The sequence below is a fragment of the Scyliorhinus canicula genome, chromosome 1 (assembly GCF_902713615.1).
Source record: "Scyliorhinus canicula chromosome 1, sScyCan1.1, whole genome shotgun sequence".
In the NCBI taxonomy this organism is placed as follows: Eukaryota; Metazoa; Chordata; class Chondrichthyes; order Carcharhiniformes; family Scyliorhinidae; genus Scyliorhinus; species Scyliorhinus canicula.
The window spans coordinates 19,171,285-19,185,652 of NC_052146.1; the positions used below are offsets into that span (position 1 = coordinate 19,171,285).

At 49.5% G+C, this 14,368-nt stretch overlaps 1 protein-coding gene across 1 annotated transcript in view; it reads right to left on the reverse strand.

The window, feature by feature from the left end:
• acacb (acetyl-CoA carboxylase beta) overlaps positions 1 to 14,368 on the reverse strand; it is a 188,630-nt gene that overhangs the window by 80,513 nt on the left and 93,749 nt on the right. The window contains 1 exon segment of the mRNA XM_038815904.1: positions 10,592 to 10,615. Within this exon segment, the coding sequence (XP_038671832.1) occupies positions 10,592 to 10,615 (24 nt within the window).

A 14,368-nucleotide genomic window follows, 5' to 3' on the forward strand; every position in this document is an offset into this window, starting at 1 on the left:
ACAGTGAAAAGTATTTTTCTGTGAGCAGCTCAACAGATCATTAAATAAATGGGAAGAAAAGGGAATAAAAGAAAATAGATAATCGGGCAACACAAGGGAAACAATGTAACCACATAAGCACCGGCATCGGATGAAGCATACAGGGTGTAGTGTAGTGTTAATGAGGTCAGTCCATAAGAGGGTCATTTAGGAGTCTGGTAACAGCGGGGAAGAAGCTGTTTTTGAGTCTGTTCGTGCGTGTTCTCAGACTTCTGTATCTCCTGCCTGATGGAAGAACTTGAAAGAGTAAGTAAGCTGGGTGGGAGGGGTCTTTGATTATGCTGCCCGCTTTCCCCAGGCAGCGGGAGGTGTAGATGGAGTCAATGAATGGGAGGCAGGTTCGTGTGATGGACTGGGCATGTTCATGACTCTCTGAAGTTTCTTGCGGTCCTGGGCTGAGCAGTTGCCATACCAGGCTGTGATGCAGCCAGGTAGGATGCTTTCTATGGTGCATCTGTAAAAGTTGGTAAGGGTTAATGTGGACATGCCGAATTTCCTTAGTTTCCTGAGGAAGTATAGGCGCTTTCTTGGTGGTAGCGCGACGTGGGTGAACCAGGACAGATTTTTGGAGGTGTGCACCCCGAGGAATTTGAAACTGCTAACCATCTCCACCTCGGCCCCGTTGATGCTTACATAGAATTTACAGTGCAGAAGGAGCCCATTCGGCCCAGAGCTGAGTCTGCACCGGCTCTTGGAAAGAGCACCCTACCCAAGGTCAACACCTTCACCCTATCCCCATAACCCAGTAACCCCACCCAACACTAAGGGCAATTTTGGACACTAAGGGAAACTTAGCATGGCCAATCCACCTAACCTGCACATCTTTGAACTGTGGGAGGAAACTGGAGCACCCGGAGGAAACCCACACACACACGGGGAGGACGTGCAGACTCCGCACAGACAGTGACCCAAGCCGAATCGAACCTGGGACCCTGGAGCTGTGAAGCGATTGTGCTATCCACAATGCTACCGTGCTGATTGGGGTGTGCACAGTACTTTACTTCCTGAAGTCAATGACCAGCTCTTTAGTTTTGCTGGCATTGAGGGAGAGATTGTTGTCGCTGCACCACTCCACTAGGTTCTCTATCTCCCTCCTGTATTCTGATTCGCCATTATTCGAGATCCGGTCCACTATGGTCGTATCGTCAGCAAACTTGTGGATGGAGTTGGAACCAAATTTTGCCACGCACTCGTGTGTGTACAGGGAGTAGAGTAGGGGGCTAAGTAAGGCTAAGAGGGCAGCACGGTAGCATTGTGGATAGCACAATCGCTTCACAGCTCCAGGGTCCCAGGTTTGATTCCGGCTTGGGTCACTGTCTGTGCGGAGTCTGCACATCCTCCCCATGTGTGCGTGGGTTTCCTCCGGGTGCTCCGGTTTCCTCCCACAGTCCAAAAGATGTGCAAGTTAGGTGGATTGGACATGATAAATTGCCCTTAGTGTCCAAAATTGCCCTTAGTGTTGGGTGGGGTTACTGGGTTATGGGGATAGGGTGGAGGTGTTAACCTTGGGTAGGGTGCTCTTTCCAGGAGCCGCTGCAGACTCGATGGGCCGAATGGCCCCCTTCTGCACTGTAGATTCTATGATCTATGATCTACTCAGCCTTGCGGGGCCCGGTATTGAGTACTATTGTGGAGGAGGTGTTGTTCATTCTTACTGATTGTGGTCTGTTGGTTAGAAAATTAAGGATCCAGTTGCAGAGTGGGGAGCTAAGTCCTAGGTTTTTGAGCTTTGATATGAGCTTGGCTGGGATCATGGTTTTAAAGGCGAAGCTGTAGTCAATAAATAGGAGTCTGACGTAGGAGTCCTTGTTGTCGAGATGCTCTAGGGATGTGTGTAGGGCCAGGGAAATGGCGTCTGCTGTGGACCGGTTGCGACGGTATGCGAATTGCAGTGGATCAATGTGTTCTGGGAGTATGGAGGTGATACGCTTCATGATTAACCTCTCGAAGCACTTCATTACAACTGAAGTCAGGGCCACCGGACGGTGGCCTCAAATACTTTATTCATCTGCTCTACAGCCACCATCAACTCCCTCGCTTTGTCCTGTACCCAAACCATCTGCCACACCTCAGCTGACTGGGCAGCATATATCCTGTCTTCTCCTCATACTTGTAGACAGCTCCCCTTGCCCGTCTCAGCTGATGCACTGCTTTCCCCATGGACAATATCAAAGCTCCAATAAACAAATCCAATCCAATCCAATAAGTTGAACCTCGCCCGCAACTCCTTCCTCTTTGCCAGGAAACCCGGGCCCAGGTCCCCCGCATACTTCCCATCCACCTCCAAAATCTCCTTTATCAGTCGTTGGCTTTCCTCCCTCTCCTCCCTATCCATCTTTGCCTTAAACAAGTTCACCTCCCCCCTCACTACCGCCTTCAGAACCTCCCAAGCCACCGACTGCGAGAGTGACCCCGTGCAATTAAACCCCACATCATCTTCCCAATCTTGTCCCAGAAGCTCTGGTCCATTAATAACGCCACATCCATTTTCCACCCCGGTCTCTGGAGCCCCCAAAGCCACATCCATCCAATGCGGAGCGTGATCCAAAATAACAATTGCTGAGTATTCCATCCTCTTAACCCCAGCCAACAGCGCCTTTGCCACCACAAAAAAGTAAATCCTCAAGTACACCTTATTAATAATAACCTTTATCAGTGTCACGAGTAGGCTTACATTAACACGGCAATGAAGTTACTGTGAAAATCCCCGAGTCGCCACATTCCGGCGCCTGTTCAGGTCCACAGAGGGAGAATTCAGAATGTCCAATTCACCCCAACAAGCACGTTTTTCGGGACTTGTGGGAGGAAACCGGAGCACCCAGAGGAAACCCACACATACACGGGGAGAACGTGCATACACCACAAAGACAGTGACCCAAGCCAGGAATCGAACCTGAGCCCCTGTCGCTGTGAAGCAACAGTGCTAACCACTGTGCTACATTTGCCCCCCCCCCCCCCCCCCCCCAACTGGGTCAGTAAGCACAGCTTGGACATCTCCACTTTCGGCTCCAACATCACATTCCAGTCCCCCCAACTATCAACTCATGGGCATCCAAATCGGGATGGCACCCAGCGCCTTCTTCACAAACCCCGCATCATCCCAGTTCGGGCCATATACGCTGGCCAGTGTCACCGATCTCCCCTCTAGCGCACCCGTAACAATCACGTCCCTGCCTCCCTGATCAGCCAACAGCTTCTCCATCTGAAACCTCACCCTCTTGCCCACCAATATCGCTACTTCCCAGATCCCTACTATCCAACCCCGAATGAAACACCTGACTCACCAACCCTTCCGAAGCCCAACCTGATCCTTTACCTACCCCCCACCCCGTCCCTCCTATGACAAGGCCCCGGGCCTTGTCCCTCAAGCCTGACCCATCCTTTTGTTACTCCCCCCTCCACTCCTCCCAGAAGCCCCCCACCACTTCCTCTTACACAGACTTCTCCCAGTGTCGATCCCCTCCCCCCATCTTGCACACCTCCCAGGTCCATCAAACCTGTTCAACCAGTTTCCAATGACCGTGGCCTCGCCCCCATCACACTCACATTCACTAGCCAATCTTCGCTAGCTAGAGCGGAGGCCTCTGCCAGAGAGCCCCCTCCTCCCATTCCTCTCCTCAGTAACCCGGCCCCCATACCCCACTTCCCTTATATTGATGAGCAGTGCAAAACTGCGCCCCCAGGAAAAAGACATACACCCAATAAACGTAAACAATTAGAAACACAATAAACGTAAACAATTAGAAACAAAGGTAAACAAAACTCCCCCATTCAAAAGACAGAAAGATCAAACAACCCCCACACAAATACAAAATGAGGAAAAGAGATAAAGACAAAGCACAGTCTCCATCCCCTCAACCCAAGTCCCAGTCCCATCTCTCACTTCAGTCTCAATCCTTTGGCCTTTATGAACGCCTCCGCCGCCTCCGCCGCCTCAAAACAGAAATCCCTCAGGTTGTGCGTCACTCTCACCTTCGCAGGGTAGACCACTTCAAATCTCACGCGTTGCTGTAGAATGCTGCCTTCATCCATCTGAAGGTCACCCACCTTCTCGTCAACTCCGCCGTCAAGTCTTGGTATATTCGTATACCATCACCTTCCCACTTCACCTTTCATCTCTGCTTTGCCCAACTAAGGACCATCTCCTTCACATGGAACTTATGGAAGAAGGTTATGACCGCCCTTGGCGGCTCATTTTTTTCAGCTTCAGCCCGAGCGACGGGTGTGCCCTGTCCAACTCCTAGCGGGAGGGTTCCTCTCCCCCACCCATTACACCAGCATCTTTGCAAAATGCTGGTTGCTCTCGGGTCCTCCACTCCCTCAAGCAGACCCACAATCTGTAGATTTTGCCGCCTTGACCTGTTCTCCAGGTCCTCCGCCTTGGCTCTGAGCACTTTACTTGCTTCCGCCACCCTCTGCAGCTCCTCACCCATCAAGGTGAACTGATCACCATGCTGCGACAGAGCCTCATCCACCCCCTTCAGCTTCTCTCCTTGCTCCTGTACCTCGACCGACGTCCTCAGCACTGTTGCCTTTACCAGACAATTGCCTCCTCCACCCACTCTTTCATCGCAGCATCATCCCCTTCCGCAGCACCTCCAGGTACTTGGCAAATTGTCTCTCAAACTCCCTCGGTCAGAGTTTCCACTGTGAAGGAGCAGCCCCACCCAGCAATCCAACCTCCGCCATCTTTCTTCCTGCCGGACTCACCCGCTCACTCGACGGTGGAACTTCGCTTGCCCTCTTGTTTCCAATGCCCTTCTTCTAGTTCTTTGACATCTCGCAATCTCGCACCTTCCTTGTGACTTCCCCCACCAGCTCATTCAATAACTACCCCTGAAACTGGACACAAAAGAGTCCAAAACCCCAAGCCTCCAGCAGGAGCCACCTAACGTGCTACCTCCACCTACATGCCACCACCGGATGTCAGAGACCCGCTAACTAAAGGGGCCCTCTCACAGAGATCCCCTGACTAAAGGGACCACCTCCACACTCCACAGAACACCCCCCTACCAGAAATAAAAAGTGAACCATGTCTAGAAGCTAGAGAGCAATCCCGACAGGGGCAGTGCAAGAAATTACAGCTGTTACACTTACCTGGAAGCTCCATGTGTCCATTTCGGGAAGGAGAACAGCTGTGATCTGTGTTTAAACCCCTCATATCCATTAGCTGCAAGCCATTCATTCATTTCTAGTAGTGGGCTGTGATTGACAGTCTCCACAAAATAGCTGCACCTTGAATTCATTCATCTCCCTTCATGGATGAGTGACTCTAAGTGCTGAAACCTTATGTTTACAAACATCAACCGCAGCAAAGAGTGGTAAGTGCATTGCAATCACACGCTTGAGTGATTGGAATGCACACAATGATTGGAATTCACTCTCCCTGTGGCGGCCTGACAACAGGATTCCCTTGGGAATCCCTCGTATTCCTCGCCATGCATAAATTTGCATGGCAAGGGATACTGAATTGCATCCCGATTTGTGCTCACAGGGGAAGGTAAATCAATAGCAATTCTCCTCTGGTGGGAGAACATATGGTACGACCAAACGGAAGATTTCTAAGGACGGGATTTACTGGTTGTTCACACCCGTGGGAAATTCCAGCCCCAGGGTTGGTGCATGGGTTTACTGGTGACGAGGGCCATTTCCGGTTGACAACACTGGGAACGGTAGATCCCGCTGGCGGGCTGCCTCCACTGCTGAAAAGCACGTGGCATGCTGGTTTAGCACAGGGCTAAATCGCTGGCTTTTAAAGCAGACCAAGGCAGGCCAACAGCATGGTTCGATTCCCGTACCAGCCTCCCCGAACAGGTGCCGGAATGTGGCGACTAGGGGATTTTCACTAAATTCATTTGAAGCCTACTCGTGACAATAAGCAATTTTCATTTAATTTCATGCTGGTTTGTAAATCCCTCCCAAAATATCATTTGCGACGGGTTATGCTGAGAGTTTCCAGCCGGCTCTGTCGGTGAGTTCCCCACCGTTATATAACCACACTTAGTCACTTTTTTGGGCTCTGAGGAATTTCTCACCACTTTAGCCCAAACTTTGTTTCATCAACGGTGAACTGAACTCACTGGTCAGACCGGCTCCTCAGAGATCGGGCCACCATTTTGAAAGGGTTCCCTGATCTCGAAGTGTGCTTGCAGGTTCCCCCACACCCTCCACCCATGAGCAATGTCATCCCCCACAAATATGGGCATTACTCCTCCTTAACCCCCCCCCCCCAAGTGCTAATACCCCGCTATGTAGTCCTGAGGGTGCCCCCTTCTCAGGCTTACCCACCCCTTTTGTGCCCCCCCCTTCCATGACTCCCCCATCCTTCACCCCCCTAACTTTCCAGAGACCCCTTCATATCCACCCTGCACATCCCCAACCCTTCATACACCCTCCTCCCTCCTTTCATAGGTACCTTTGACAGCGCCACCCAGGCACTGGGCATCCCAGCCTTGATACCCTGGCAGTACCCCTGCCTGCTTTGCAGTGCTACCTGGGCACCTTGGACCAGAACTGAACGGTGCCCGGCTGTGGACTCCCTGGGGAGGCCATCAGACCCCGGGTGAGTACACCTTAGTAGGTTTCACACCTACTTAGGCGTGCGTGGTTTGGTCACACACATTGTGGGTGGGATCCTGATCGCGCCACCTTGTGAGGTCCAGGTAATCTCGTGGGACGTACTGGCTGCCTTGAAGCCCATGGGAGGCTTCACCCAGCATCTACCAGCTACGTCGTGTTCCCGTTTGGGCGGCTCGCGGTCATTAGATCGCGCCCATGCTCCTAAATGGAGAACCTTGCCCAGAATATTTTAAACTCCTTAAAAAAACCTGCAGTCCAAACAATTCCCACACTGAACTGCTATCCTTTACACCCACCCTCCATCCACTGCTCAGTATCTGAAGCTACCACCCTCCCCGCACCACCCTCGCCGCCACTTGCCTGGGGTCACACAAAGTCTGAGCTATTAAAATGGGGAAGCACTGTCATGTCACTTATCTAGATTTCTAAAAAAAAACTTTCACAATCAAATTGAAAACTGCAGTTCAAATATTGTTGCAGAATAATTCAATTTTAGGAAGTCATTGCAAATGTTAGAAGACAAGGTTTGATCCAAACCAGGTTAGAATTAACCAAATTGTCACTTCATATTCTGCTAGAAAACATGTTATGTGAAGGATCTTTAATGCTGACATTATATAATGTATGCCACCCGACAATGGTTGTTAGTCTGAACAAGCGGTCAATAAATTGGCAAATTACGGGCAGTTTTACTTTAATTAGTGACACAAACAAATCTCAAAAAGTTATTTTGTTAACTTATTTTCACATTTGTTAAGAGCACAGGAATAGGCCCTTCAGCCCTCCAAGCCTGTGCCGACCAAGCTGCCTGTCTAAACTAAAATTTACTACACTTCCTGGGTCCGTATCCCTCTATTCCCATCCTATTCATGTATTTGTCAAGATGCCCCTTAAATGTCACTATCGTCCTTCCTTCCACCACCTCCCTCGGCAGCAAGTTCCAGGCACCCACTACCCTCTGTGTAAAAAACTTGCCTCGTACATCTACTCTAAACCTTGCCCCTCGCACCTTAAACCTATGCCCCCTAGTAATTGACCTCTCTACCCTGGGGAAAAGTCTCTGAATATCCACTCTGTCTATGCCCCTCAGAATTTTGTAGACCTCTTATCAGGTCGCCCCTCAACCTCCTTCGTTCCAGCGAGAACAAACTGAGTTTCTTCAACCTTTCCTCATAGCTAATGCCCTCCATGCCAGGCAACATCCTGGTAAATCGCTTCTGCACCCTCTCTAAAACCTCCACATCCTTCTGGTAGTGTGGTGACCAGAATTGAACACTATACTCCAAGTGTGGCCTAACTAAGGTTCTATACAGCTGCAACATGACCTGCCAATTTTTATACTCAATGCCCCGGCCAATGAAGGCAAGCATGCCGTATGCCTTCTTGACTACCTTCTCCGCCTGTGTTGCCCCTTTCAGTGACCTGTGGACCTGTACACCTAGATCTCTCTGACTTTCAATACTCCTGAGGGTTCTACCATTCACTGTATATTCCTTACCTGCATTAGACCTTCCAAAATGCATTACCTCACATTTGTCCGGATTAAACTCCATCTGCCATCTCCCCGCCCAAGTCTCCAAATGATCTAAATCCTGCTGTATACTCTGACAGTCCTCATCGCTATCCGCAATTCCACCAACCTTTGTGTCGTCTGCAAACTTACGAATCAGACCAGTTACATTTTCCTCCAAATAATTTATATCTACTACGAACAGCAAAGGTCCCAGTACTGATCCCTGCGGAACACCACTAGTCACAGCCCTCCAATGAGACAAGCACCCTTCCAATGCTACTCTCTGCCTTCTATGACCTAGCCAGTTCTGTATCCATCTTGCCAGCTCACCTCTGATCCCGTGAGACTTCACTTTTAGTACCAGTCTGAGGGACCTTGTCAAATGCTTTACTGAAGTCCATATCGACACCATCCACTGCACTACCTGCATCAATCATCTTTGTGACTTCCTCGAAAAACTCTATCAAGTTAGTGAGACACAACCTCCCCTTCACAAAACCGTGCTGCCTTTCACTAATATGTCCCCTTGCTTTCAAATGGGAGTAGATCCTGTCTCGAAGAATTCTCTCCAGTAATTTCCCTACCACTGACATAAGGCTCACCGGCCTGTAGTTCCCTGGATTATCCTTGTTACCCTTCTTAAAAAAAGGAACAACGTTAGCTATTCTCCAGTCCTCCGGGAAATCACCTGAAGACAGTGAGGATCCAAAGATTTCAGTCAAGGCCTCAGCAATTTCCTCTTACCTCCTTCAGTATTCTGGGGTAGATCCCATCAGGCCCTGGGGAATTATCCATTGTAATATTTTTCAAGACGCCCAACACCTCCTCCTTTTGGATCTCAATGTGACCCAGGCTATCTATACACTCTTCTCCAGACTCAACATCCACCAATTCCTTCTCTTTGGTGAATACTGATGCAAAGTATTAATTTCTTACCTCGCCCATTTCCTCTGGCTCCACACATAGATTCCCTCCCCTGTCCTTCAGTGGGCCAACCCTTTCCATGGCTACCCTCTTGCTTTTTATGTACGTGTAAAAAGCCTTGGGATTTTCCTTAACCCTATTTGCCAATGACTTTCCGTGACCCCTTTTAGCCCTCCTGACTCCTTGCTTAAGTTCCTTCCTACTTTTCTTATATTCCACACAGGCTTCATCTGTTCCCAGCCTTCTAGTCCTGACAAATGCCTCCTTTTTCTTTTTGGAGAGATCTACAATATCTGTCATTATCCAAGGATCCTGAAATTTGCCATATTTATCCTTCTTCCTCACAGGAACATGCCGGTCCTGAATTCCTTTCAACTGACATTTGAAAGCCTCCCACATGTCAGATGTTGATTTACCCTCAAACATCCACCCCCAATTTATATTATTCAGTTCCTGCCTAATATTGTTATAATTAGCCTTCCCACAATTTAGCACATTCACCCTAGGTCCACTGTTATCCTTGTCCACCAGCACTTTAAAACTTACTGAATTGTGGTCAATGTTCCTGAAATGCTCCCCTACTGATACTTCTACCACCTGGCCAGGCTCATTCCCCAATACCAGGTCCAGTATAGCCCCTTCCCTACTTGGACAATCTACATATTGTTTTAAGAAGCCCTCCTAGATGCTCCTTACAAACTCTGCCCCGTCTAAGCCCCTAGTACTAAGTGAGTCCTAGTCAATATTGGGGAAGTTAAAGTCTCCCATCACAACAACGCTGTTGTTTTTACTCCTTTCCAAAATCTGTCTACCTATGTACTCCTCTATCTCCCGCTGGCTGTTGGGAGGCCTGTAGTGAACCCCCAAGATTGTGACTGCACCCTTCTTATTCCGGATCTCTACCCACGTAGCCTCGCTACCCTCGGAGGTGTCCTCCCACAGTACAGCTGTGATGCTGTCCCTAACCAGTCGCGCAACTCCACCACCCCTTTTACCTCCCACTCTATCCCGCCTGAAACATCTAAATACTGGAACGTTTAGCTGCCAATCCTGTCCTTCCTTCAACCAGGTCTCTGTAATGGCAACAACATCATAGTTCCAAGTACTAATCCAAGCTCTAAGTTCATCTGCCTTACCTGTTATACTTCTTGCATTAAAACATATGCAGTTCAGGCCACCAGTCCTGCTGTTTTCAGCAACATCCCCCCTGTCTGCTCTGCCTCAGAGCCATACTGGCCCTATTGCCTAGCTCTCCCTCAATTTTTTCACCTTCTGACCTATTGCTCCGGTACCCACCCCCCTGCCATGCTAGTTTACAGTCACATCCTGTATAATCCAGATGTGGTTTGTTTGAATCCATAAAAATCAACTTCGTTCAAGACTGATAATAGTTATGCTCAACAATGGCACAGTCAATCCAAGGCCTCAGTTTCCACATCCCCCTAATTTCTCACCAATTGGGTTAGTGATTCATCATTTGCAAGACAGTATTTGTTTCTCTTGATCCATGCAATAAATAGATGAACTATACTCTACCTGCGAAGGGTAGGATCGCTTCCTCTGAAATTGAACATTTAACACACAAAAAAGTTAAGTAGCTTGGGAACTGTAGTTATGATTACTGCACCCAATAGTACACAATGAATATACAAGTCAGTAAATAAACCTGCAATTCAGTTCATGTGCCAGTAATAGATTGAAGTCTTAAAAAACTGGATCCAGAACCTCGGAGGTTCCTGTTCATTGTGCGGTATTGAATAGCACCACAAAGGCCTGGGAGGTCAGTTTCAATCCTCAGTCTGGGTGGAGTTAGTTAATGTGTGATGGGGCAGTGCTGGAGGTGTGGGGTGGGGGATGAGGAACGGCTGTTTTAATTAATTTCAAATCCTGTGTACTTTCGTGTTGCGAGGGGAATCACCTACCATTCAATGACTCCTGCTGGAAAAGGCACTTGTGTGGATATGAAACAAGACAACAATTAGGTACAGTTTGTTTTGAAGTAGCCTTGGTGAGTTGTTCGCTGGAGTAAATGGTACACACTGCTGCCACTGCGCATCAGTGGTGGAGTGAGTGAATGTTTATGGTGGTGGATGAGGTGCCAAGCAAGCGGGTTATTTCGTCCTGAATGGAATCAAGCTTCAAGAGTGTTGATGGAACTGCACTCATCCAAGCAGAGGGTATTCCATCACACTGTTGACTTGCACCTTGTAGATGGTACACAGGCTTTGGGGACTCGGGGGGGGGGGGGGGGGGGGGGGGGGGAGTTACTTGCTATAGAATTCCCAGCCTCTGAACTGCTCTTGTAACCACAGAGATTATATGGCTGATCTAGTTCAGTTTCTGGTTAATGGTAACCTTCAGGATGTTGATAGTGGGGAATTCAGTGATGGTAACATCATTGAATGTCAACAGGGGATGGTTAGATTCTCTCTTGTTGAAGATGGTCATTGCCTGGCACCTCTGTGGCACGAATGTTACTTGCCACTTATCAACCCAAGCCTGAATGTTGTCCAGGTCTTGATGCATATGGACACAGACACCTTCACTATCTGAGGAGTTGTGAATGGTGCTGAACATAGTGCCAACATTCTCACTTCTGACCTTATGAAGGAGAGGTCATTGATGAAGCAGCTGAAAATGGTCGAATCCAGGACACCAACTGACACTCTTGCAGTAATGTCCCAGGACTGAGATGATTAACCTCCCAACAACCACAACTCTCTTCCTTTGTGCTCGGTATGACTCCAGCCAATGGAGAGTTTCCTCCAGTTCCCATTGACTCCAGTTTTGTCAGGGCTACCTGATGCCACACTCAAGTCAAGTTCTATATCGGTTCAAAATCTATCCTATTTAGCATGGCAGTAGAGGGCATCCTCAATGGGAAGATGGGACTTTGTTTCTACAAGGGCTGTCCAGTGGTCACTCTTATTGGTACGATCAAGAACAGATGCATCTATGACAGGAACATTGGTGAGGACAAGGTAAAGTAGGTTTTTTCTTCTTGTTGATTCCCTCACCACCTGCCAAAGATCCAGTCTAGAAGCTATGCCCTTTAGGACCCGGTCAGCTCAGACAGTAGTGGTGCTACCGAGTCACTCTTGGTGATGATCATTGAAGTCCCCCATCCAGAATACATTCTGCGCCCTTGACACCCTCAGGTGATTCGTCCAATTGGTGCTCAAATGGAGGTGTACTGATTCATCAGTTGAGGGGGATGGGTGATGGTTGGTAATCAGCAGGAGAATCCCTTGTTCATGTTTGACCTGATGCCTTGAGATTTCATATCATCTGGGGTCAATATTGAGGGCTCTCATGGAAACCTCCTCCTGACTGTATACCACCACCTCTAGTAAGTCTGTCCTGCTGGTGGGACAGGACATACTCCGGTATGGAGGTGTCTGGGACATAGACATACTCATGCCCTACAGATAATGTCAACCTGTTGCTTGACTATTCTGAGGGACAGCTCTCCCAATTTTGGCACAAGCGCAGACATTAGCAAGGAGGACCTTGGAGGGTTGACAGGGCTGGGTTTGCTGTTGCTGTTTCCGGTGCCTAGATTGATGCAGGATGATCTGTGTTCATTTCTTCTCCATTTTTCTGTAGCGGTTTGATACAACTGATTTGCTTGCTAGGTCAATTCAGAGGGCAGTTAAGAGTCAACCACATTGCTGTGGGTTTGGAGACCAGGTAAGGACAACAGATTTTCTGCCATAAAGGAGGTTAGTGAATCAGATGGGTTTTTGCAACAATTGTCAATCATTTTATGGCCACCATTACTGAGACTAGTTTTCAATTCCAGATTAAGGAAGTGAATTTAAATTCCACCAGCTTCCGTGGTGGGATTTGAACCCATGTTGCCAGAGCATTAGTCTGGGCCTCTGGATTACTAGTCCAATGACATTACCACAATGTTGTCGACTCCCTGAAAGGAGTTCACTCAACCTCTCCATTCAGTGAGAGTCAAGGATATTTTATTCTCTTTTTTGCTGGGATTGCCGGCAAAACTCTCCCAGTTTTGCTGGGATTGCCGGCTTTCCCATGGTGCCATTGGGCACGATTCTCCGCAACAGCGGAGAATCGGGAAGGCTGCCGTGGAAGAGGTCGTCACCCATGGCAGCCTCCGTGCCCCCTCCCGGGACCCGATTCTCCCCCCCATCGGGGCTAGAAGAGGGGCCCCGGGGGTCTCGGCGGCGCGACCTTGACAATGGTCGTCAAGAATGACGCGTGGCTGGCGCCTGTATGACGTCAGCCGCGCATGCGCAATTTGGACGGCTCCAACCCGCGCATGCGCGGATGACGTCATCACGCAGACGGCTCCGACCCGCGCATGCGCGGAGCCGTCTTTCCCCTCAGCCGCCCCGCAAGACGTGGCGGCTTGATCTTGCGGGGCGGCGGAGGGAAAATAGTGCGTCCGTTACAGACGCAGGCCCGACGGTCGGTGGGCACCGATTGCGGGCCTTTGCCCTCCTTAGCACGGCCGTGGTACTGCCGTGCCAATCGGGCGCCTAGAAGCCCCAAACAGGCTTCTGGCACCCGTTTCACGACGGTGGCGACCAGGTGTGGTTGCCGCCGTCGTGAAAAGGTCGTAAACGGCCGGCTACTCGGCCCATTGACCTCGGAGAATCGGCGTTCACCGTGAAAAACGGCGAGCGGCGATTCGGGGAGCGGGGCGAGCGTGGGGGGGGGGGGGAGAATAGCGGGGGGTCGTAAAAAATGTCGGGAGGCCCTCCCGCTATTCTCCCAGGCGTCGTGGGGAGCGGAGAATCGCGCCCATTGACTTTGTTACATGTTCAAAGGGGAGGTGAAGTATATAGAAGTTAGGTACAATTCCTGACTGACAAAGATTTCTGGTAGGCGAGTGATGGGGGTGTGTTGAACTCAGCAGTGTCTAAGATTTGTGGTGCAGTTGGTATAACATGGTTCTTTTGAAGGTGCATTCACTCTCTTGACTGTCCATGTGAGATCACTGAACTCCGTGCATCCAGGTCCTCGGAATTTGAATTCTGGCATTGACTTTCACGACTATCTGCTCCTACAGCTTTCCAAAAGAACAAGCGATCGGGAGGGTTTCCTGGCCCCTGAGGATACAGGATGCTGTTCCTACTTTCCACTTCCTCCGTCAAGTCCTGCAGTGCAATGTCTAAAAACCTTAGAGCTCGTTCTCTTCAATGTTGTTGTTTTCAGGGTCAGATTCACTTCCTGCATGGCTGCCAGCACTTGCTCTAGCCACAAAGCATCGCCCCTGTATGAGGTACATGCCAGCTAAAGTGCTGCTGGAAAGTTATGATTCTGGGCCACCATCTGATGCAC